The 26,335-nt window shown below is 42.9% G+C and overlaps 1 protein-coding gene across 3 annotated transcripts in view; it reads right to left on the minus strand.

The window, feature by feature from the left end:
• DNAH3 (dynein axonemal heavy chain 3) overlaps positions 1-26,335 on the minus strand; it is a 94,937-nt gene that overhangs the window by 65,745 nt on the left and 2,857 nt on the right. For all 3 annotated transcript variants that reach the window (XM_060282550.1, XM_035131636.2, XM_060282551.1), the window contains 18 exons: positions 26,174-26,209; positions 24,099-24,200; positions 20,970-21,195; positions 17,680-17,752; positions 13,520-13,709; positions 12,435-12,624; positions 11,852-12,047; positions 10,984-11,109; positions 9,952-10,147; positions 8,087-8,266; positions 6,778-6,914; positions 6,219-6,324; positions 5,330-5,508; positions 4,396-4,580; positions 3,273-3,396; positions 2,743-2,896; positions 763-907; positions 77-288 (listed from right to left, as the gene is read on the minus strand). In XM_060282550.1, coding sequence (XP_060138533.1) covers positions 77-288; positions 763-907; positions 2,743-2,896; positions 3,273-3,396; positions 4,396-4,580; positions 5,330-5,508; positions 6,219-6,324; positions 6,778-6,914; positions 8,087-8,266; positions 9,952-10,147; positions 10,984-11,109; positions 11,852-12,047; positions 12,435-12,624; positions 13,520-13,709; positions 17,680-17,752; positions 20,970-21,195; positions 24,099-24,200; positions 26,174-26,209 — 2,757 coding nt within the window. The remainder of the gene's footprint in view (positions 1-76; positions 289-762; positions 908-2,742; positions 2,897-3,272; positions 3,397-4,395; positions 4,581-5,329; positions 5,509-6,218; positions 6,325-6,777; positions 6,915-8,086; positions 8,267-9,951; positions 10,148-10,983; positions 11,110-11,851; positions 12,048-12,434; positions 12,625-13,519; positions 13,710-17,679; positions 17,753-20,969; positions 21,196-24,098; positions 24,201-26,173; positions 26,210-26,335) is intronic.

Here is a 26,335-nt window from a genome sequence, read left to right on the forward strand (position 1 = left end):
AAAATGCTGATCAATTTTCACAAGGACTTCGTATGCAAACTGATGTGCAAACATGCAGTACTGAGCCCATCGCTACCTGCTCCCAATGCCTATCCTTCATCCCTCGATTGCAAGCAATAGAGAGGACAGGAAGATGTTGCTTGAACTTGTCGATCTTAAATTTCACGTTCTCTGCTAAACGCTTCGGTCCAGGTTGATCTATTAAGGTCTTTGTCAGTTTGTACATTGTCCGCCACATGGTGGCAACCTCTTCACTGATTTCTTCAGCGTTCAGATGTAGGAGAGGTCCTGCATGTGAAAAAGAAAACAAGCGTTTTGTAAATCTCAAAAGCCAAGTTTTCTCTGCAAAGATTTACTGGCAGGTGTTGAAGGCACTGTAACAAAACCAAAGCCAAAATCAGTAACTCCTAGTTAAATACCAAAAGCACTGCCTTAAATAATACATGGCCATGCAGGAATATCTCAGGCTCAGAGATATCCTACCTCAAGACAGGTGCTGTACACATAGCTGCAGAGAAAAGAAAATGGGACATTACTTTCTGACAAATGCCTATCTGGGTGAGGGCAATTTCATTTTAGAAATGCCTTCAGATGATATTATTATTATTATTATTATTATTATTATTATTATTATTATTATATCTTCTGCTTTTTGGGAAGGGAGCACACCTTTTGTTTTCTCCCATAAAAATCAGTAAACATATTTTTTAAGACACCCAACTCAATTGCAAGCAACTTATCTTTGTGCAGGAAAAACCTCACCATTCATCCATTCCTCAGACTTCGTATGGAAGTTGTAAGCAGTCACCCAAAGCTGTTCAAAGGGTATTTTGTTTGTGATGATAGTCTGCAGCAGTGGAAACTGGCTTTTCTCTCGTTCCAGTAGCTCCTCTTCCTTATTAATAGCCTGTAACAAACAAACAAACAAACACACACACACACACACACACTATTTTAATGATTTGGTGTGGAGCTATTGGGGTGTGTGGGTGGGTGTTTTCAATTCAGCATTACAAAAAGAGCTAAAACCATTTCTTTAGAGAAGGGGGACATTCAGATCTAAGTCTCCCCACATCATTTCCTTATCAAAATTTGCTACAACATGGTCTGTGCATACAGAAGAACACTAAAGGTCAGGGATATCCAAAGCAGCTGAATGTTGGAAGATTCAAGAGAGATAAAAGGAAGCACATCTTCATGCAGTGCATAAACTATGAGACTCACTCCCACAGGAGGCAGTGATGGCTACCAACTTGGGTGATTTTAAAGGATTGGACAAATCCGTGAAGGAAAAGGTTATCAATGGCTACTAGCCACAATAGTTATGCTTTGCCTCCTCAGCCAGAGGCAGTAATGCTTCTGAATACTAGCCACTGGGGATCACAAGTGTGGGGAGTGCTCTTGTACTCATGTCCTGCCCCCGGGGGGGGGGCGGTTCCCACAAACATCTGGGTGGCTGCTGTGTGACTAGGATGCTGGGCTAGATGGGCCATTGTATGGTTACCAGATTTATCCGGGGACATTTTTTTTAATTGAAGCTGAGTAGCAACAGGGAGTCAGTAGTGGGGGTGGTAAGGCAAAAAGACCCTGGGCCCAAGCACACATGCATATTGTATAAAGATGCAAAGCCCTTCTTTCGCACACTGCGAAACATAAATGCACAGAGTTGTTTTAAAACTGGGCAACGGAGCGCCGCCCGCCCGTGACTCCCGAGCCTCCCCCGATCAGTCAAAAAAAGGGGGAAGGGGGCAGGAGACTAGGGGATGCTCGGAAGTCATAGGGGAAGGGGGCAGGAGATCTGTACCACCAGACATCCCCAGTTCCCCTTCTGCAGTGGTGGCGGAAGTGGCAGTCAACCGCCCGGAGCCAGCCTTGTAGTGCAGTTGGCTCTGGCTGGCTTCAGGAGCTGCTAGCTGCCCGCTGCCGTGGCACTTGCCATTTTTCCCCCATATGATGTGTTGTGCACAAGACACATCATATGGGGACTTCTGGCAAGGAAAAATTGTGGGCGCCACAGCAGCGAGCAGCTCCTGAAGCCAGGCAGAGCCAACTGTGCTACCAGGCTAGTTCCAGGCTGCTGAGTCTGCTGCTGCCACATTTCCCGGGGACAGATTTGCAAATCTCGGGACATTCCAGAGACGGAATTTGTCCGGGGACAGATTTGCAAAACTGGGGGCTGTCTCCGGGAACCAGGGATGTCTGGTAACCCTACCATTGGCCTAATCCAGCAGGTTCTTATGTTCCCCTCCCTCTGTTGCTTCACTTGGGTTGAACTGTGAGCTCCTCAGGACAGAGACCTGCCCTCTTGCACTTTGTGAAGTGTCACAAACTCTTTTTGCAATGATAAATATTAATACTGTAAATAAAAAAACCATTCAAAGCTAGGTGCTGTGAACACAATTGTGTTCCAGAAAAGACCACTGGTCAACCATTCTCAATACCTTAGGCTGCATAATCGCACTCACTATCAGACATATTCAGAATAGTAGAGCCATTGAAATCAATAGGCATGATTAGCTTAGGTCCAATTATTTTAATGGGTCTACTGTGAATAGATGGATGCAAACCAGAGGAGCTCACTTCTGCATGAACATGCACAGGCTGGCACTGTAAGGCTGCAATACTAACCTCACTTATCTGCCAGTAAGCCCCATTGAATTCAGTAGGACCTACTATGGAGCAGGCATGGGTAGGATAATGCTAAGTAAGCATTTGCAAATTTAAAGCTACGGAGAGACTAACTTCATATTCAGAAAGAGCAGCGTCCAAATTCTTAGACAACTCATTAAACTTTTCAACGTTGTTCTTCATTTCTTCCATAGTCATGACATCCTTCTTTCGGAAGCTTTCGACTTCTCTGTTATAATTTTCTAGGATAGCCTCGAATTCAGAGCACCTGGTTATAAGTAAAGACAGCAAAGCATTCACTCATCTTATAACTTGCTCCTCAATTTAAAAAAAAAACACCCAAAAAATCAGTAAGTGAAGTGAAGAATGAAGTCACTTGGAGGTTTTGTTAGTCTATTAAAGAAAAGTGGGATATAAAATGCCTAGATTGAATAAATAAACAATGGACCCTTAACTTAACTCTGCAAAGCAGAGGGTGAGCAACCTGGCTGCCGAATTCTGCATCCGCTGAAGCTTCCGAACCGTTGCAGTAATCTACTTGGCTCACTTTTCCTAATGGTTTGGGAAGGTTCTTAATGGTTTGGGAAGGTTCAAATGGGAGGCGGCAGTTTCTGAGGCAACCCACTCCTAAGTTAGTAACTTACCTTTTGATGAGACAGAGCTCCACGTGATCCCGTCTGTTCATCAGCTGATTCCTTGCGGAGTCAAAGATGACCTCAATCTCATCCGGCCAATGCAGAACAGTACTGTTCAGCTTTATATCATCATCTAGGAAAATATTATACCTTTAATTAATCTGCACATCTGTTCTGCTGTGGCTATTCTTGCACTCCTTCGTACATCATTTTGTGATGCTGCTGCACTAAAAAGCTAACTCAAATAAACTAAGTTGAAAGCTAACAAAATATTTGACTGAGCTCTGGTTTTTAATGCAAGTACGGTGTTTATTTTTTATTTATTGCATTTCTATCCCACCTTCCTGTTTAAGGAGCTCAAGGTGGCATATATTATTCTCCCCCTACTCAATTAATCCCAACAACAGCATTGTGAGGTACTGGCCCAAGGTCACCCAGGAAACTTCCTGGCTGAAGTGGAAATTTGAACTCTGGTCTTCCAGGTCCTAGAACAATACTCTACATTACACCATACTGGCTCTCATAAAAATGGCAGATTGAAAGCACCCTACTAAAATAGGTGCCCTCCCTTCTCATGTTCACAGGTGTATGTATCTGTTATGTACTGAGCTGGATCCTAGAACAATAGGATCCAGAATGCAGCAGTCTGATTGGTCCGCAGGAACCACCCAATCCAGCTCCAGGTGGAAGTGAATCAGCAACCTGATTGACCTGCAGGAGCAGCCAATCAGGCTGCTGGCTGAAGTCAATCCGCAACCTGATTGGCCCACAGGTGCAGCCCTGAAGTAGCCAATCACGCAAGGCCCATTGTGTAAATAATGTATATAAGCAGACGTTTTTGGAGAAAGAGCCATTCTTCTCTTCTTCCTCTATTGCTACTACAAGCTGGATAAAGAGCATGAAATTCACTCTCGACTCCAAGTATATTTCAGTATCACTTAAAAACAAATAAAGGATTATTTTAAAACATTGCTTCAGAATTATTAATTTCCCTCATGAGCAAATTTAACAAATGAATCAATTAAACCTCATGCAATTCATCAACTAAGATTTGTTTAGCTGGGTGACAGTCCTAAGACCAGCCCTTAGCTTGAATTCTTCCTTTGTTGTATTTTTCTTTTCAAAAACGTACAAGGAAGATCAGCATAGTCCATCAGGAATTCCAGTCTGTAGATAGCTTCCCTGATTTCACGACGCAACTTAAAGACAGTGACGTCACTGGATTTTTTCAAATAGGCCGTGGTCTCAACCAGCTCCTCAGTGGTCATTGGCACATCACTGACTTTGTCTGCAATTATGCTGTACTGGTTGCAAATGCTACAGTTGGAAACAGAAGAGGGACATGTTGTTAAACATCTATCACAATGAATGAATTTTTTAATGATATAGTGGTATATAAATATTTGCACAAACAAACAAATGTGTTAGGCAAAGTGACATACAAAACTATGTTACATCAGCCATCAGTGTGTGTGTGAGAGTGTGATTGCATTAAAATGTGTATATTAAGAGATAGGTAAAGGTAAAGGGACCCCTGACCATTAGGTCCAGTCGTGACCGACTCTGGGGTTGCGGCGCTCATCTCGCATTATTGGCCGAGGGAGCCGGCATATAGCTTCCAGGTCATGTGGCCAGCATGACAAAGCTGCTTCTGGCAAACCAGAGCAGCACATGGAAATGCCGTTTACTTTCCCGCTGTAGCGGTACCTATTTATCTACTTACACAATGTGCTTTCGAACTGCTAGGTTGGCAGGAGCTGGGACCGAGCAACGGGAGCTCACCCCGTCACAGGGATTCGAACCGCCGACCTTCTGATCAGCAAGCCCTAGGCTCAGTGATTTAACCACAGCGCCACCTGCGTCCCTATATTAAGAGAAATCTGTACTAAAATGTGGTTCGTTGTCATAAGGACTTCTTTAAAAATATAAAAAGGATCCACAATCTGTTGTGGCAATGTGGAGAACTGAACTTAAAAGTGGGGGGGGGGGGCAGAGAGAAACCAAAATGGACAGATTCCCCCCCCCCAAAAAAAAATCATGGTCATGCCCCATTTATTTGCACATACCTCTGGTTTACCTCCCTGTTTTCTTCCACTTGGAACTCAATCAGCCTGTCTTTCAGCTTCTGAGTCCGACAGCAAAGATCCGCATTCAGCTTTAATGCATCGAGGCAGAACAAGGCCAGAGGGACTGTGACATGCAGAGACGCAATTTCTTTTTTCAGTTTCGTCAAACCATCAATCTTCTGCATATGGATGACATTGCCATGGTTATATGGTGACAACAACATTAACAACAATCACATTATCTTAGGCTATTTCAGACATGTTGAAAATGAGAAAAGAGCAGTCTACAAATGTGTTTCTTTTCTTTCTTTCTTTTAATTAGTTTTTTATTCATGCTTTTCTTGTGTAACAAACAAACAAAGGAAAGTACATATGGTGTCTTCACTTTCAATTCATAGTCTTTTTCACCAATTCATTTACATTCAGTAGGACTATGAGACACTGTTATCATATGCATTATGTGGTTGGGGAAAAGGAGAGAGAGGGGGAGAGAGATGAGGGGAAATTTGATATTTCGTTCTATTGCATAGTGTTTGTGTAGGACACTCCCACTGCATGTGTTGATTTGTCTCTATAATGGGGCATCCTCTCCAACACATGGGCATTAAGTGTCTGTTGCAATATCTATGCATCTTATAAAAACCTTTCTCAGGTCCCTTAGTACACTCATGCAGTCCATTGCAAAGAAACCCCATGGTGTTGCTTGTGCTCAAAAGCCATAAACAAGGTTGTGCCTTTCTCCACAGGCCTGGCTTTCTGCACACCTGATCTTGCTTGAAAGTGCTGATCCAGAAGTGCAGGTTGACCTCCTTGCAGTCATGACCTCCAAATGAAAATTTCTCCAGGATACATTTGTAAATCAGCTTTTAGTTATGCTATAAGTCATTACCTCCACAAAATCATCCAGCTCATGTCTTTTGCTTAAAAACTCAGTCACGTCATTTTCTGCATTGTTATTCAAGAGATCGCTGTACTTCTGGTACACGCTTAAGTATCTTAAACACAAGGGGAGGGGGGGAGATAAAAGAAACATAAATTCTCCAGAACAGGATCAATGGTAATGAATAAATGTTTTTATGTACTTTTATGCATGGAATTCAAAGTGGCATAAATGTGGTTCTCAGGCAGTCACACATTCAGGCACTGACCAGACCCAGATCTGATTTGCTTCAGCAAAATGGTGACCTCATGTGCCTCCAGACCAGTATTTGCAGTATGAATAACAATATTGCATGATTTTCTCCCAAGTCATTTCCATTGTTGAGACAAAAAATGAAAGAACGCAATGTCTGGGAAATCTACTATACATTTTGGGAAGTTGTTTGGGTTTCCCCCTGTTCAATATGCATTTGGATGCTTCTTAAGATACTGAGGCCAGATTTTGGTTCCTGAGATCAAGGAGCAGGTTTTCAACTATTTGATTGAGAAAACTACCAGCATATGCTTACTTTCGCGGACCAACAAGATTGCGATTAAATATCTCAGCAGTTTTGTTCACATATTCTGAAACCAATGATTCATCTGCTTGGACAGTACGAAGAATTAGGTCATCCCCTTTTAATTCTGGGAATAGTTTAACTTGTACCTAGAAAGAGGAGGCAAGAACCATAGTGAGCAGAAAGGGATAAACACTGTATGAATGCATCTTAGAGAAAATGCTTGTTTCTTGCCTAAAATTTGGGGAATTACACTATAGTTTTTTGGCTCCTATAATATCCTAGAATTCATTTGATACGCTACTGTAAATGATTAAACGATAGCACAATCATATGATAGCATACTAGAAACTAAGTTACAGTTGTTGTTGTTGTTGTTGTTGTTGTTGTTGTTGTTGTTGTTGTTGTTAGTGTTGTTATTATATATTTAGTTATACTCAGCCTTTTCCTCTGACGGGACCTCAAGGTGGTTTACAGATAAAAACAAGAATTGCTAAAAACATAGAAAAACCCCCATCATTTTAAAACAAACATTGGTAGAATTAAAACAGTATATACATATAAAAACTGTTTTAAACATACAAATAATTACAATAAAAACAGCACAGCACCCGGCCTTTCATTTAATAGCAATCAGTTCCCAAAAGCCTGTGGTTCACACATAATGCTTAGGTAAAGGTAAAGGGACCCCTGACCATTAGGTCCAGTCGTGACCAACTCTGGGGTTGCGGCGCTCATCTTGCGTTATTGGCCGAGGAAGCCGGCGTACAGCTTCCAGGTCATGTGGCCAGCATGACAAAGCCGCTTCTGGCGAACCAGAGCAGCACACGGAAACGCCGTTTACCTTCCTGCTAGAGCGGTATCTATTTATCTACTTGCACTTTGACGTGCTTTCAAACTGCTAGGTTGGCAGGAGCTGGGACCAAGCAACGGCAGCTCACCCTGTCGCGGGGATTCGAAATGCCGACCTTCTGATCGGCAAGCCCTAGGCTCTGTGTTTTAACACACAGTGCCACCCGCGTCCCTTAAACTATAGTGCTGACCATAGTAAATATTAACCAACCATGGCTTATGAGCGTGGTTTGTCCATGAATAAAAAAAACCCTATGGTTAAGGTGCTGGACCAAATTGGTCAAATTAAAGCATGGCTTAGCATTACATGCATCTAGGTCACTGTTTTCAATTAGGCTTTCCATAAGATTGCAGCTGAAGTCTGTAATCCTATGTACCTTTACCTGGGAATAAGTCCTACTGAACATAATATGGCTGATCTCTGAGCAAACATGGACATGATTTTGATCTTAATCTTACTTTTACATACCTTTGGAAGACCCTCAGAATTCTTCAGGACCTCCATGAAGCAGCGATACAGTAAATCCCAACAAGTTCCCACATCTGGCTCAAATATAATATCAGGCTCGTGCACTTCCAGTTTGATGACCAACAATTGTGGTATGAAGAATTGCATTTCATGATAAGTTTCTCCAAAGTCATTTCCGTCCTCAAGAGAGAAAGCATGTTACATCTAGGGAATCTTCTTCTGTTATATATTTGGAAAGTTGTCTGTTTGTCTTTCTGTCTGTCTGTCTGTCTGTCCACCTGTTCTCTATGCATGCAGACACCTCTGAAGATATTATTGCCAGTGGCGGAGCTTCAAGCTCCAGCGGGGGGGGGGGCGGACAGAGAGCAGGCGGGGGCGTGGCTGACGCGCATCCTGGGGGGGGCGGACAGAGAGCAGGCGGGGGCGTGGCTGATGCGCATCCTGGGGGCATGGCGCCCAGCATGGGGGGGCAGCCACGATGTCACCCCACCGGGATCGTGCTGCCGGGGGCAGTGCACTCCCCCCCGCACCCCTGTTCCTCTGCCAGTGATTATCACCCAATATGAAACCCCATCCTTCCAGAGAAGGATATATTTTGATACCATCAGATGCCATTCTGAATCAAGATGATAGACTGAACCTTTCCAAACTACACGAAAGTTAACCAAATTTGGCAGGATTGTATATTGTTCATCCAACAGCAATAGAATGAAAATACTAGGGCTGTCCAATGGAGTCTGCCCAAGCCTAAAACTTGAAGCAAATTGGGTAAATCCAAACAGAACCAGACTTCAGCCAAGTTGAGTCAAGAGAGTCCCAGATCCCCTGGCTAATTGGGGCAATCCAGGGCTGTCAATAGGTGATGGGGGATGGGGAGGCGAGGTAAGAAGGAAAGGCAGGCAGCCTGTACTGAGAGCAACCTGGGGCTCTTTGCAAGAGGGCTTTCAAACAGCCCTGTACTGAAATTTGGTGTCACCCACCAGTTCCAAACAGGGGAACATGCACACAGCCCAATTGAGCAGCACTAAACGCTCAGATCACCAGCTGGTGTGTGGAGGATTCAGTACTCCTCTCTGCAGTGTGGTTGGCTTGGGGAGAAGGAGGTGCAGTATCCTCTTCCCCATCCCCTTTCCCAAATGTACATTTAATTAGGATTTTAAATGCAATTTGTTGTTTTTAACCAGGGTTTCATTTGACTGGAGGTGAGGGATTTCTGGGGATGGACTTTTACTTGAGGTCTTCTATATACTTTTTATCTGTCATCTATGTTTCCAGTTGATACTTCGTTATGACACCTTGACTACCATCTGATGGAACGGCAGCATTTGCTCTTTTTTAATCATTCTGTTATTTCACCACCTGCTGAAAATGCTTTTGTTTTCACCAAGTATTTTTAGAGAATTAATTAGATTCAGTGTTGGTCACTTCTCTAATTTATGGTTTTTTATGATATTCCAGTGATTTTATTGTACAGCAACTTGATGTTTATGAGCTGTCCGTTTATTTTAAAATTTTATAATGCAATACAGTCGTACCTTGGATCTCAAATGCCTTGATTCCCGAACAAATTGGCTTCCGAATAATCAAACCCTGGAAGTGAGTGTTCTAGTTTTCGAATGATTTTCAGAAGCCGAACATCTGGTGCAGCTTCCGATTGGCTGCAAGAGCTTCCTGCAGCCAATCGGAAGCTGCACTTTGGTTTCCAAATGTTTTGGAAGTCAAACGGACTTACAGAACGGATTCTGTTCGACTTCCAAGGTATGACTGTACAACTACAATAAACGCATAATATATAATGTAAGATCAAACTGCATGAATGTCTACAAAGCACTGACAGTCCAGATGACACGGTCAACTCTGCATACCTTATGTATGCTAAAGAAGGAAAGGAGATCCGCTAATGAATTAATGACCATCTCCCGTAGCTGTAAAGACATGAGGATGGCTACCGAAGCAAAATATTCTTCTATCAGTTGAGAAGAGTCAAAGTCATTCTGGGGAGCAAGATGAAGCCAGTTTTGCTTCTGTTCAACAAACAGTTCTGCACATGTTGGAATCCACCTGTAATGTGTAAATTCTCCTATCAGCATATGTCAAGATTGTTTTAAAACAGCCTTCACCAACCTGATGCCCTCCATATGTTTTGGATTACAGCTGATGGGAGACGGAGTCCAAAATATTTGGAGAGCACAAGTTTGGATGCTTCTTTCCCCACCAAGCTTCTCCATTTGGCCCATGACTCGGGCAAGTCACGCCCACATGCCCTAACCCTGATGTCAGATGGTCAGGTAAAGACAGAGCTTGGCCCAAAGGGGCTTGGAAAATCCCCTTGCAGAGCACTGGCCAAGTGCCCAATGAGCAGCTGGTTGCCAGGCACTTGAGAAATCATGCACGATTCGCTTTGCAAAACACTGTGTGGGGTGGGAAGAACAATCGGGTCTGTCAAGCCAAAAAAAGTTCCCCTCCCTTGCTTGATTGCCAGTAGCATTAATTCATGCTGCTCAGGGCATTTACTCTAAAGCCTCTGAAATGAGGTGGACTCCTGCAGAATTTACTATGATCAAAGACAGAAATGAATGGCTTTAAAAGTGAGGTTTTAGAAAATCACACAGTTATTCTGTTCACACACATCTCTGTGAACTTAAGAAAAAGTGGGCGGAACAACAGAAGTTACTCTTATCTTTTTAACAGTAGGTTGCTTTGGGTCATTTCTATGAATAAAGCAATGTCATAATCATAATTCACATAAAGCAGAAGTGGGGAACTTTTGGCTCTCCAGCTGTTGTTGGACTCCAACTCCTATCAGCCCCTAGCCAGCATGGTCAACAATCAGGGATTTTGGGAGCTGTAGTGCAACACCAGCTAGAAAGTCATAGGTTTTCCAAAAGCACTCTGACCTGTTCAGAAGAATATCATGAGCTTCTTGACAATGTTTTTGGACCAAGTCTTCAAACTCGCTGGGCAGTAGTGGCAAATCACCCTCGAGTATTTCCTGGGTACGAACAAACCTCAGGTTACAAAACCTATGGGAGGGAAGAAGAAAAAATGCATGGCTGTGATGAACTTGACATAATGATGTAGAATAAGGATTAAATGCAATCATACCAGTGCCTGCCCGGTCTAAGGAACATAGGAAGCTACCTTATACCAAGTTAGTTCACTGGTCTGTTTAGCTCAGTACTGTCTACATTGACTGGGAGCAGCTCTCCAGCCCTACCTGGGACCTTCTCCAAGCAAGCCAGCTGCTCTGCAGATGAGCTACAGTCCCACCTTTAGGGACACAGAAAGCTGCCTGATGCTAACTGGTCCATCAAGATCAGTATTATCTACTTTGGCTGCAAGCAGCTCTCCAGGGTTTCAGGCAGGTGCATTTCCCAGCCATAACTGGAGATGCTGGAATTGATCTTGGGATACCTACTTCATGCAAAACAGATGCTCTGCCATTGAGCAACAACCCTTGTACTGGAACCAGCATAGCACTGAATGCAATTGCCTACTGTATACAGCGCAAGGGGTCCTCTGGGATTGGTCCTGTAAGCCACCAGAAATCTTTCTGGACTGATCTATACTCACACCTGAGGGAAGGGTAGTTGGCTCCGTAGTCAATATTGTTCAGTAATATAAGGTGATTGTGAGCAAGAAGATACTGTACTCCACACAATCTCATCAATCTATGGCCGGTTAGAGTTTGCATAGTTCAGAAAGCAAATAGAAACTTATTACTTAAAAAGAAACTAGGGGATATTTATAAGCCAGGCGACTTACTCTGAGAACCAGAGGCGTTGCAAAGTAAGCATCATAGGATTCACTGTGAAGAGGTGATCTTCGTTCCAGCTTCTCACTTCTTGGTAGATTGTGTGCCATGGAACTGGTGCACGAATCAGTCTTCGAGGGAAAGGCAATGGAATGTTGTATATAAAGAGTCTTTTCCTCTCCTCTGGATCCATCAAGATGTAATCAACTAGGGTAAAACCGCACAAAGCATGGGAAGAAGAAGGAAACTCCGTTTGGATGCAGTTTGGAAGCAATGGTTAAGTGTATGCAGCATGTGCAGAAGGCACACTAGGCCATACAAAGAATCCTAGGAACTGTAGTTTTTAAAGGTGCTGAGAATTGTAGTTCTGATTATGCTAGAGACTTTGTGTCTAATAAATCAAATGTGATTACAGTTTGTTATTTTATACTCACACCCAAAAAGTGCCACCTAGGCAGCTTCCACAATCTACCTAAGGATAGGACCAGTCCTAGAAACCAGGTTGCAGAATTCCGGTGTTCAGCTTGCAGAACCTCGTGACAATAAAAATTCATCAAGAATCACTGCCCATGCCAAACCACACTTTTCTCTTACCAATGTCTTTCATGAGCCAAATATGATAATCGTTCTGAATCTCTTCTGTTAATTCTTTCAGTAACGTCTCCAGCATTGGATTGGCGAGAAAATGACTTGGGATATGCTTTAAAATGCTATCCATCACTTCTTTTTTCTGGGGTGCCAGCATATCTTTCCGGATGCCTTTATGGATGTAGTAGCAGTATCGCTAGAAAGTAAATGCAGATATATATGTACAGAATTACATTTATTGCTTTGAGTATAACAACAAGGAAAATAAGATCAGCAACATCTGGAAGGCTAAAGGTTCTGCACACCTGCTGAAAGAGTACCCAAGTAATGGAGTAACTTCACCCACTTAGGCTGGCTTCTGGCTCTCTCTGACCAGAGAGGCTGAAAAGGCTTCTTGTTTGTCTAGTGTCTTTCTTCTTCTTCACTCTAACTCCTGACTTGGCTCCTGTTCCAATCTGACGACTGCCTAACATCTCAGCCCTGAGAATCTCCTGCCTCCTGTTTGCTTACCATATTGCCCCCAATATTCTGTTATAACCAGAAACCTGCAGAGTTTTAATTCAGGTTTAGTTCCTGTTCAGGTTCACATTGGTTCATTTTGCTTCAAAAAAGGACATAAATAAAAAGCTATTTATTTATTTATTTTAATTTATTATTAAAAGCGGGTGGCGCTGTGGGTTAAACCACAGAGCCTAGGGCTTGCCAATCAGAAGGTCGGCGGTTCGAATCCCCGCGACGGGGTGAGCTCCCATTGCTCGGTCCCAGCTCCTGTCAACCTAGCAGTTAGAAAGCACGTCAAAGTGCAAGTAGATAAATAGGTTCCGCTACAGCAGGAAGGTAAACAGCATTTCCGTGTGCTGCTCTGGTTCGCCAGAAGCGGCTTTGTCATGCTGGCCACATGACCTGGAAGCTGTACGCCGGCTCCCTCGGCCAATAACATGAGATGAGCGCCGCAACCCCAGAGTCGGTCACGACTGGACCTAATGATCAGGGGTCCCTTTACCTTTACCTTTTATGGATAAAAGCAGGATGATCTCTGGATAAACTAATCATCTGGAGGGGACCTGTGTTTCCGGAAACAGCTCACTTACCTCCAGATCACTCTCTGTGGGTAGAGTTTGTCCTTTACTTATTTCCTCCTCATGCCTGAGCATCACAACAAGCTGCTCTTCTGGAGTTAGAGGCTGGTTGTCAGAATAACGGATAACTCCTGTTTCAGAGATCTGCCTATCCGGTGTCAGTAGCAAATCATAACTGTGTGCTTCCTCTACTGCCATCACCCTGTAATTAAAAGCCACCAGCTGAATTGGCTAAGTAACCAGAAATGACATTTTGGACAACCCCAATCCCTATTATACATTTACTGTCCCCAAATGTTCAATATGTCTCAAGCTTTCTTCTAGTCCCCTTAGCCTGGCATCCCCCAGCCTGGTGTCCTCCAGGTGCTTTGAACTACTACTGTCATCAGCCTCAGGTAGCCTGGCCAATACTCAGAGATGATAGGAGTTGTAGTCCAAAACATCTGGAGGACACCAGAGGGCACTGCCTTAGGCTGATGACCAAAAGCATATGTAGTTGGGAAACAAATTCAGCTAGAACAAATTCTAGAGAGAGAGAGAGAGAGAGAGAGAGAGAGAGAGAGAGAGAGAGAGAGAGAGAGAGAGAGAATTGTACAGTATGTTGTTTGTTTGTTTGTTAAATATCAAATTGGCATATACAGAGCTTTTCTATCCTAATCAGCAAAATTGACTCAACAGAAACTCTCATGTTGCACAACTTTTGTGCAAAATGCAATAAAAAAGTAACATAATACATCAGAAAAGTAAGAGGGGTGGAGAGATGTATTTAAACTTTCCTTTCTGCTCACATTATTTTATTTAATGGAAAAAGGAACTCCTATAAAAACTTAGATTAAGATTTACAACCAGGCAAAATAAAATATTAAATGGTTAAAGGATTAAGTGGGTTTGGGATTTGGATATCCAAAGTCATAGATTAGGGACAGAGTGCATGTTCTGCATGCAAAGGATACCATTGTTCTCAAGTTTATAAGTTTATTGTTCTAGCCAGAGGCAGTGACAAACTTATCTTAGACAATAGTATGAATAATATAATACAGAACAAACATCCACAACCTTAAAATCCATAATATTAAAAAAAGACTTTGTCAAGTTCCTGAGCATTAAAACACAATTTCCATTGTGCACCTCTGACAGCTCCAAGAATTCTAGAATCCCCCCCTTTAAAAAAAATCCAATTTGTCAACGTAATGTAGGAGAGAGAAGTTACCAGAGACACCAACAAACTCAAATCCAGCTTGATTTCACATTAAACCTCCAAATCACCACAACAATGTATAGCAATTTTATCTAACTCATTTTTCCTTATTTTTATTGCAGTCAGTGCATAGAGGGCCACTTCGTGTGTTACGAAGCTATTATTGCCACTCAAAAGAAACCGAACCATTTCTGCTGGGGTGGGCCCACTTGCTTGTGTGAACAAAGGTTTCAGAAAGTGACCTCTTGCATCTCTACCTAAGGAACAGTTTAAGAGATAATGAGTTATGTCTTCCACCTATCCACAAAGGATATCAGGTTAACTGCATGGCTGGGGGAAAACTCAGTTTGAAATTCTGGACAGCCAGTATTACTACTACTACTACTACTACTAATAATAATAATAATAATAATAATAATAATAAACTGCCCTTCATCAAAAGATCAGGGCGATTCACAATATAAAAATACAAGATAAAAACACAAATAAATAGTTAAAACAAAAACAACAAAACAATAACTCCCTTCCCTTCTACAAACACATTTAAAAGACTGAAGAATATTAACCAGCCATGATCATGGGCAGGGAGAATTTCACAGCAGAAGGGCCACATTCCCTTCCGTGCAACCTTCTGGGGGTCACATGCCAGTGGGTGAGACTAGAGGCAAAAGTGGGTGGAACAAGAAATATAAATTGGCAAGTATCCTTACAGACTCATGCACCCCTCTCTACCCTCCATCCAGAAAGAGACATTACCAGAGCTCAAGGATGCATTCCAGGAAGGCAAATAACACTCACGCAAAGCAGAACTAGTGAGGGAGTATGGCCTGGGAAGAAAGGGTGTGGCTTGGAGGAGGTATGACCTGGAGGGAGTCCCAAGGGCCATAGAGTCCAGGAGGGCTCCCGAGCCTGAGGCTCCCTATCCCTATCATACAGGTATTGGATTAAAGCATTGGATTAAAGCAGGCATCCCCAAACTTCGGCCCTCCAGATGTTTTGGACTACAATTCCCATCTTCCCTGACCACTGGTCCTGTTAGCTAGGGATCATGGGAGTTGTAGGCCAAAACATCTGGAGGGCCGCAGTTTGGGGATGCCTGGATTAAAGGGTGGTGGAAGAACACTGCAGCATATTAAGACGGAAACACTGAATTGTTGCGTGGCTGTAAAAATCATGGAGAAGCCAACATTAGAGTCTTGTATCACAGCAGTTGGAAAAGGGCCCCAAACAGCTCAAATATAAAACATTATCTTGCCACTATATGCAGGATGTGAACCACTTTCCCCAGATGAAATTAGCCTATGCAACAACCAACCAGCAAGTAATGAAGAGATAATTACTGCTTGGAACTTGCAAGTCTTAATGATAGCCTTTGATGTATCTCAAAAGTGTACACTTTGATAGACTGAATGATAATATTGTAAGCAAGTGCCCAAACATGGGTGTGTGCAGCTATCTGCTGCTGGCTGTGTGCATAAATCTGTGTGCTTGAAAATAATTTAAAAGCTAGCAAACAAAAGAACCCATAAGGAACAATAGAGGGGAGAAGGACTTTCCGTTTTCAAATGTAGAGTCTTATGGGGCCTGAACCAACCCTGTGTAAGGTCTATGGGCAATATTTAACTACCCATAGTTAATTTCTCAGAGCAGACCCACTGAAATTAATGAACATGGCTACATTTGGCCCATTAATTTTAATGAGTCCACTCTGAGAAAACTTAGTTGAATACCACCCTGTGCAACCTACAAATCCAGATATTTTGCTGTGCGGGAGGCCTCTATCACAATCTCTACTCTACATTTAGCTCTGTGCTGGAAATATTCTGTCCTGTGGAGAGCCCCTTGTTCCCCATTTGTTAGATTTGTTCTGAGATGCTAGACTGGTCAGTGGGCTGGTCAAGATCTGAGCACTTTAGGAGGAACCATTATATCTTTAAAGCACATTTGAAGCACATTATCCATGTCGAAGAATTTGGGGCACTGTAGTTGATTAAGGAGTGCTGGAAATAGTTGCTCTGCGGGGTAAACTGGAGTGCCCAGAATTTTTTGAGGGAAAGAATGTGCTTTGAATGTGCTTTGAAGCTGCAGCGTCTATGCAGTCCGGAATGATTTTCTTCCCTTGCTCCTTGGTTTTTCATTCCTGCATGCTCTTAGTTGCCTGAGATAAAGGGCTACTTTCTGGTATGTGTTACCTGGGTGAGAGAAGGAACTGGAAGAAATATGTGAACATTACACATGAGCCAATTTAACCCATCATGAGAGAGAACCAAGGTTTCTGGCTTATCATGGTATACTGGGAGCAAGCACCATGCACACATACTGCTCAGATGTTTTGATGATCCTCTTCCTCAGTGTGAATGGCAGAAAAAATCCAGGAAGTCAGCCCAGCAAAGTCATTTTGCTGCCAAAGAGGATCCTCTCCCAGCCTCCCCTCAGTGGTGGACTTTGGGGTCTCAAATTTCAACAGTGCTCTGTGCAATGCTAAAGTTTGGCGCATGCCTCCGTCCCCCGTTTTTCACCTTCCATTCTATATCATAGTTGCGGTGCATCGGAGGCTCTGCACCCAGTGCAACCGAACTGGTTGTGCTCCCCTAAATCCGCCTCCGCTCCCTCACTGGCAGCTGAATCTTTATTCAATACAGTGGTACCTCTACTTACGAATTTAATGCAAAAAATTGTAAGTCGAATCGCATAGGAATGCATTGGGAAGAAAAATCCATAAGTCGAAGCAACCCTATCTAAAAATTCGTAAGTAGAAAAAAATCCTATCTAAACCGCAGCCAAGATGGCGGGCGGAGCTCCGTTCGTAAGTAGAGGTACCACTGTACTAGTGATGAGATCATATCCTGCCCTGTACCTGGGGAGCATCAGGGTAGCTTAAGGCAAGGAGTCGCTTGAAAGCTTATGGAACAACTATCACCCAAGTCCCTAAGTATCTGTCAGATAAATGCACAGCTTATAAACTACACAATACCTGTCATAGTCATCAGCAACGTTTTCTGATGAAAGTTTCTTCTTCTTCTCAGAGGGAGCATATTCTTTTGGAGCTATATGACTTGGTCAAGGGAAAAAACACTAGTCAAAAAAGGAAAAGACTAATCCAGATTTGGGGACTCTTGAGCTTTGCAAATTCTGCCCGATCTGCACCTCCCAAACTTACCGGTATGTGTTGATTTGAACTGAAGTTACCAGCTTTTGTACTTCCTTTTGTACTAGGAGAACAGTTCAAAATACAGTACATAAAATTTTAATCTGCTATTTTTAATGTGGCTTTTAAAAAATTGCTTAGTGGGGAACAGAGCAGACATATGTACACAAGCAAAAGGGAACCAAACTGGAAATATACAAAACAGAGCCAGAATATGCATGTGTCTGTTTATTAAGCACAGGACTATCCATTTGCTTATAAAGCAGGCTGGCGAGTCTGTTTTTTATAACAAAAGAGGCACATAGGGGAGTGAAGCAAACTCCTATGCTCTCCTTCCTAACCTTGTTATGATACCAGCCCAGTAGTGGCTGGTACCCCTTTGGATTGGTAGGGTGGAAGGCAAGGAGGCCACCAGTAGGTGGTGCCAGAGCTGATATCAGGAAGAGCCATTCCCTAGATTAGCTTTAAGTAAGAAGGCGGGGGGGGGGGCTGCTGAGAGTAGACTGAGGCTGGTGGAGAAGTGCCCCATTCACCATAATGAACAAGCATCTACTAAAATGAGAAGGGTGTTTGTGTGCTAAAAGCAGCTAAAGATGGTCAGCAGGCTTCATGCCACACAGAAAGGTACTACTTGCTCAGCAGGGAAATACAAGAGCTTCTATTATACCTGCAATTCACCACACTACTAGGAAATAGAAGCTGGAGGTGGTGCAATTTAGGTGAAGAAAATGGCATATAGGAAAAGCGTAAAAAGCCTCAGTCGCTGCAACTTTCCAGATCAAATGCAAGTAGCCCTCGCTGTCATTCACTTCTCCCTCTCACTGGACAGATAGCACAGGTGCATTTAATGTTTATATTTTTAAAATAATGGGGGAAATAAGCATGAGACTCCCAGCATAACAAGCTGTTTGGCTGACAGCAATCTCTGAATTGCTTTAAATTAATGCAAAAGAATGTTTGCAGACCTTGCAACTGCTAGAAGAGTCACAGAATATCAGTAGTCATTGGTAAGAGAAGGAAGATGTCCCTTTTACTTCTGTTACCCACCACACCACCCAGGCCCATCAGTACCCGGCACCCTTGGACACCTGCCTGGATGGTAAAGGTAAAGGGAGCCCTGACCATTAGGACTCTGGGGTTGCGACGCTCATCTCGCTTTACTGGCCGAGGGAGCCGGGTCATGTGGCCAGCATGACTAAGCTGCTTCTGGTGAACCAGAGCACCACACGGAAACACTGTTTACCTTTCCGCCGGAGCGGTACCTATTTATCTACTTGCACTTTCACGTGCTTTCAAACTGCTAGGTTGGCAGGAGCTGGGACCGAGCAATGGGAGCGCACCCTGTCGCGGGGATTCGAACCGCCGACCTTCTGATCGGCAAGCCCTAGGCACAGTGGTTTAACCCACAGTGCCACCCGTGTCCCTCTGCCTGGATGGTAATAGGGCATAAAACAGCCTGGGCTCCCTGACTCAAAAGTTTGAGCTGCAATTTTAAATTTCCCAGAATGATTGGGGCACTTTGGAAAACTTAAATTGCTTACTCAATAGATGCTTGGCTACTGAAGCCAAGAAAACCCCGCAGCCGAAGGCTCAGCAAGATGGGAAGGGGCATGGAAAACATAAGAGCAGCCACACTGGATCAGGCCAATGGCCCATCAAGTCCAGCATGTTCTCACAGTGGCCAACCAGATGCTTATGGGAAGCCGGTAAGAAGGATCTGAGTGCACCAGTGTTCCCCAAACACATTGGAGCACTTTGCTAAAGGGAATGCTCAGACATAGACTTCTCCCTGATGGCACCACCAATAGCTGGGTGTGCAAAGCACTGCTAGCACCAGCAGTGCAGTGCCTAGTGGCCATATTTTTTTCAAAGCAGGAGTGGTGGTGTCATCTACTGCGGAAGAGTTTTGCTGCATACACACCATACATTTAAAGTGTATTTAAAGCACATTCTCCACCCCAAATAATCCTGGGAACAGTAGCTTAAGGGTCCTGGGAACAGTAGCTCTGTGAGGGGTAAACTACAGTTCCCAGAATTCTTTGAGGAGGGAATATACAGTATATGGTGCGAAGGCAGCCTTTGGCAGGCTTTGTGGAATGCTCTTCACAGAGAAGCTTGCCTGGCGCCCTCATTACATATCATTAGGCACCAGGCGAAAATGTTTCTCTTCAACCAGGTGTTCAGCTGATTATCACTCTATGGCTTTTTAAATGTGTTGTGGGAGGGAGGTTATCAATTTTTATACAGGTGAAATTCAGAAAATTGGAATATCGTCGAAAAGTGCATTTATTTCATTAATGCAACTTATTATTATTTATTTTTCTTTTAATTTTTACAAATACTTTCTTTTGGAAATTCCACAGTAATAAATCAAATAGTTACAATAATACAAAAATAAGCATCGCTATTACATTTCATTAATTACATTCCATTTATAATTGACCTGCCTAACGACAAATAATTACAATTACAACAAATAAAGGCTTGACATATCTTGCTTTGCATGTCATGCATCTATCTCATATATTGGTTTCACCTTTTAAGTTGCATTACTGAAATAAATGCACTTTTTGATGATATTCTAATTTTCCGAGTTTCACTTGTATGTATGTTGGATTTTCATTTTATATTTTTCAGTTGTGAACTGCTCTGGGATCTTCAAATGAAGGGTGATATATAAATTTAATAAATAATAATAATACAGTGGTGCCTCGCTTAACGAATGCCCTGCTTAACGAAATTTCCGCTTAACGAAAGGATTTTTCGAGCGAAGGTTGCCTCGCTAGACGAATGCGTTTTTACGAAAAATTCGTCTAGTGAATCGCGGTTTCTCATAGGAATGCATTGAAATTCAATTAATGCGTTCCTATGGGCAAAAAAAAGTTTTAAAAAATTTCAGTGCATTCCTATGGGATTCGCTAGACGAATTTTACGCTATAAGAAAAGACCCGTGGAACGAATTAATTTCGTCTAGCGAGGCACCACTGTAGTTGTAAGCTTGAGGGGAAAACAAAGGTTGGGCAACACATACAGAGCAGTCTTGCCAGACAAAAAGACGGGAAGATAAACAAGCATTTGACTAGAGACACAAGCCTGTTTTCAAACACATAGGATACGTGGAGAAAATCTTGTGGTCCCAGTTGGCTTTCTTGGCTTTCTTGCCTTTATAGGTGAAACTATCTTACGCAGATCTTTCATCTTCAAGTTCTGTGCAGTGAGGGTGTAATTATTGGCAATGGAGTTGCTGGGGCTCCGGAAATGACGCTGCTCTTTAAAGGGAGCTGCCAAAGTCCAGGATGCTCTTTGCATCAGAGTAGGGTAAAAGCTGCTATTTTGAATCATCTGAAATGGAGTGGGATGAGGAGGAAAAATAACAGTTTATATTCTGTTACGCTAGCCGGCAATTTCTTTAACTGATATAATGTAATGACAGTGGAGGCTGGTGCCCGTTGGGACTGGGTAGGGCAGAAGTCAGGAAGGCCAACAGTAGGGGGCACCATATCAAATGGCTAATTGAGAGACAAGACTAAGAAACAATGGGAATACTTAAAATGACTACTTAAAGAAAACAGGCTTGGGAAATAAAACATGGCTATGTTTGGACTAACCCTGCAGGACAAGAAACACAAGAGAATTTTTTTTTAGATTAATTTCTATGGATACAAGATAATATATTATTATGAGACAGAATAAAGAAACAGTAAAATACAAAACTACTGTGCCAAAAGCGGTAGAAGTGTTTTAGGATATAAAGAATCTTGCTGTTAATCATTTTTCTTTCTTTTTTCTATACCTCTTACTTGTCTGTTCTAAATTATTTTCTTTTTCCTTTCTTTATACTTTATGATTTCTTAAATTTCTAACATCTATTCTTTTCTTTTTCTACCAATCTATCAAGAATAAATTAGCTTAATAGCTTAATTAGCTATTGTACATTAAGATTAAGCATGAAAGGTATATAAGAAATAATGTAATGTACAATGAATGTAAGTTTTATCTTTATTTTATCTTTCTTTTTCCCGATGCATTTGTTGTGAATCTTGTGATTAAAAAACTTTAATTAAAAAAACAAAACAAAAAACAAATGACTGATTGAGCTAGAGTCAATGGTAGCTGAAGCCAACTATTTCTGATTTTGCCCCTGTTATCTTCCCTACTGAATTGTACAAGAGCACCACTGAGACAATGAGACTGACAATCAGTGCTACTCGCTGGACTAGTTGTAAATAAAAAGGTAGGCAGGTACAGGGACGGACTTAGGTAATATGGCAACCTGAGCGAGGACAAAATTTGCTGCCCCCTATTGTGGTTATTAATATTGCACATTCAGAAGCAACAGAATGAATAAAAAATGAAATAAAAATTGTCCAGTCCAAAAATATGGTTCAAAAGCTTTACTAACAGAAATTGCTTCAAAACAAACATGAAACAAATAATGTTACATCCAGATAATCACATAATGTCATGTGCTGATACCTCACAGGTAGAACATCTTAGAAATATGAAATAACTTCATTCAGAGCTGAAATCAAAGCTCTGTCTCTCCAACACAGTCTCCATTAACTCGAGGCTGTGTTCCTAGAGAGAACCATTTGCACATCCTTTCTTCTCTAGTGCCTAAGAATAAACACCTAACTCACACACCCAAAATGGACATTTGTTATTGAATATCTCATGTGTTCTAACTTAAACACCTTGTGGGAGCTAGCAGAGATACATTCTCAGTTAATCAGCATCTGTTAAACTCTCTGAGCATAGCTGCCAAGTCTCCCGTTTTTCATGGGAAACCCCCGTATTTTGTTACCGTTTCCCGCTGTTATCCCGAATTGATTATATCCCGTAAATATCCCACAAAGCTCTTGCCGGGGGCCATGTCCTGGCTCCCGGCTGTCTGCACATGTCTGGACATGCGCAGAAACGATTTCTGGTGCCCAGACATGCAGACACGGGCAGCCCGGCACCGGAAGTCACTCTGCCCATGTCTGGGCACCGAAAATCGGGCAGCGCTGGCACCAGAAGTCGCTTCTACGCATGTCTGGACTAGGCATCTACACTGCGCCGCCGTTTTCAATCCGGGAGTTGGAGGGTATGTCTCTGAGAGCTTTTGTTTTAGCTCAATTGAACTTTCCAAACCATGCTATGTTTTTAGTAGTACACATACAGACATATATAGAGTTATTTTCCATTTCAATGTACAGTTAAACAATTATACTTAACACCCCCAAATATTTCTTATTTTCACAATAATTCCTTTTGGTACAGTTCTTTTTCAGATATTCTCAGTACGTAACCATATATATATATATATATATATATATATATATATATATATATATATATATATGTTGTTGTTTTTGTTATTTTGCACCCCCTTGGCTCAGCACCCTGTGGAGGGAACCGCCTGTACTGTCTTAAATCCAGTGTTTGCAGGTGGGGGCTGGGTGAGAACATATTGAGCTTGGTGGGGCAGTGCCTCATCTGCCCTACAGGACTAGCTTCCATTGGACACTTCCAGTATCACAGACCAGTGAATGGGCAATGTTGAGAGTGGGAAGGAGGGGGCCCACTGTATGCATTTTGCCCAAGCTCCTCTGCACCCTATACTGCATGTAACAAATGCTGCTAACAGACTGCTAACAGACTGATTGGGTACAGCTCACACATTATTAGGCCAGTGGATTCTACAAATACACATCAGTTATTATAACAGGTCAGTTTGTAACAGGTCAGAGAGCAGCCAGAAAAATCACAATGCCCCACTGTGGAATGGCTTTTCTATGCTTGCCCAGACTTATCCCACACACAAAAGCATTGCAAAGAGGCATCCAAAAGAAACTTCTTCCCTTCTCTCTATATTATGACTCAGCCATGCTTATTAGAAGAAGCATTCCTAGTCCCAGTAGTTCATCTGCTATCTGGGTTGATGTTACTTTGGCTCCAGTGCGCTCCCACCACAACTGTTTGAATCCATGTACGTACGTTATTCACAATGCAGAACTATTCTGTTGTTTCTGAGAAATGCAACTGTTTGATGCACATCCTCATAAAGCACATTTCATTTGGAACAAATCACTTGTAGTCATGCTTTATGAAGAACAACGAAACCATGCTTTATTAAGAATATTTCTTCTGTAGGATCTGGAACCCTGACTCGTAACACAAAGAACCTGCCTTCCCAGATTACCAATCATCTCCCATAAGCTATGCCTTTAACCCAGTGGGCAGTATAAGATGCTTATACATACCTGATACAGTTCAGAGGGGTCTTCTGCAGCCAAACCTGGCAAAGGTGGCAACTCTGGTATTTGTTTGGCATGGCTCATATTATAGATGGAATCATTCTGTTCCTAGGAGTCATTAAAAAGGAAAAAAGTAATGTGTTAAGAAAGCCTATAGGACTAGACAGATATACAAAACCCATCTAGGTACAGTGGTGGATGGGGACCATTGGGATTGATAAAGCAGAAGGCAGGGAAGCCAACAGTAAGTAGGCTAATGATAGGCTCAGCAAGACCCAATGACAGAGCCAACAAATTCTAGTTTTGCCCTCCATTCTCCTCCTTCCTGAGTTCTACAGGGGGCAATGCTGAGACTACAGAGGGGAGAGCCAACAATCAGGACTGCTCTTTTGAAAATGGAATGGGGTGGAGAAGGAAAATAGCAGTTGTGCTAGCTGGCAATTTCCTTGACTGAAATAAGTGGAGGTTGGTGGCCATTGGAGTTGGTAGAGCAGAAGTCATAGAGGTCAAATGTAGGAGGCTGGCTGAGCTACAGCCAATGATAGATAGAGCCAACTAATTCTGGTTTTGACTCTATTCTCCTCCCTTCTGAATTCTACAAGAGCAACACTGAGACTAAGGGCAAGGAGGCTGACAGTCAGAGCCACCTTCTGGAGTGATTGAAAGAAAAAAGGCAGGCAGGTGGAAGCTAGTTGAGGGCAGATGGAGGTTGACAGGGCAATGCCCCATTTGCCCTAATGGACCAGTCTCCACTATCCAGATGCAGGCATAAGCCTTTTTTTGCACTGCTGCCTAGGAGTTGACACATCAGTATCAAAATACCTGTGAAATCCCCGATCTGAAACTATATTATGAGGCGGCCTGCTTCACCTGGTTGAAAGAATGGTACATTGCAGGACCCGGACTTACTGGATTTGGAGGGTTTTGACAACCGGTGGGGTTGGCATGCATATTTGGCGTATGGGAAAGCGAAAATTCATAGAGGCTTTACAAATCATATTGTCAGGAAGTCATTGTTTGTTGTATGGGAGAAATACAGAAGCCTGCTTGAACCCAAAATTTCCCAATGGATCTCCCCAATAGAGGCCTGTGCAGTCAAGAGGAAAAACACCTTAAGCGAGAGCTGCGTGCAGCATTTGGGTGGCTCTCACTCTGCTTGCTTTGCGGCGAGCCAGGAGGAAGGGCAGACGGGAGCCCCTTCTGCCCCTCCTCCCAGCTTCCATCCATCCTTCCATCCATCCATCCAGCCACCCTTCCTTCCTTCCTTCCCCCTCTCTTTCTTTCTTTCTTTCTTTCTTTCTTTCTTTTTCTTTCTTTCTTTCTTTCTTTCTTTCTCTCACTCCTTCCATCCATCCTTCCTTCCTTTTCCCTCCTTCTTTTACTCTCTTTCACCCCTTCCTTCCTTCTCTCTCTCTCATCCCTTCTTTCTTTCTTTCTTTCTTTCTTTCTTTCCTTCCTTCCCTCCGCCCTCTTTCTCACCCCTTCCTTCCTTTTCTTCCTTCCTTCCTTTTCTTCTCTCTCCCCCACCCCTTCCTTCCTTCTCTCTTCCCTCCCTCCCTCCCTCCCTCCTTCCTTCCCTCTCTCCCTCCCTCCCTCTCTCTCTCCCTCCTTCACCCCTTCCTTCCTTCCTTCCTTCCTTCCTGTCTCTATCTCTCTCTCAGCCCTTCCTTCCTTCTTTCTTCTAAGCCGTTGAAGGCTTTCTCCATTAAAAGCAGCCATTGGAATTGGGCCCAGCTGGTGCTGTCGAGCCAGGATCCTTGTCTTGCCCTGGTGAGCAATTTGGCTGCCAACTTCTGCACTGGCAGCCCTCCGTAGAATGCATGGCAGGATGCGGACCTTGAGGCTGTCCTCAAGGTCTGCATGCTTCACAGTGAAGCGAGAGGAGGGATGGACGGAAGCCCCTTCCACCCCTCCTCCCAGCTCACTGTAAAGCCAGCAAAGGGAGAGCCACTTACACACTCTGCGCAGCTCTCACTAGAAAGAATTTTTTTTCTTGTTTTCCTCCTCTAAAAACTAGGTGTGTCTTATGGTCAGGTGCATCTTATGGAGCGAAAAATACGGTACTTTGCTTTATTACATACCCTCAGGCCCATTCTTTTTTCTATATCTTCTTTTTCCTGTGAAGATATATTTTGACAAAAAATAAATAAATAACTAATTGGTATTCTAAAAAAACTCTGTGTACGATTGTCTTCTTCTTTACACACACTCAGGTAAAATTCTTACCAAGGTTATAAACAACC

The sequence above is a fragment of the Zootoca vivipara genome, chromosome 14 (assembly GCF_963506605.1).
Source record: "Zootoca vivipara chromosome 14, rZooViv1.1, whole genome shotgun sequence".
In the NCBI taxonomy this organism is placed as follows: Eukaryota; Metazoa; Chordata; class Lepidosauria; order Squamata; family Lacertidae; genus Zootoca; species Zootoca vivipara.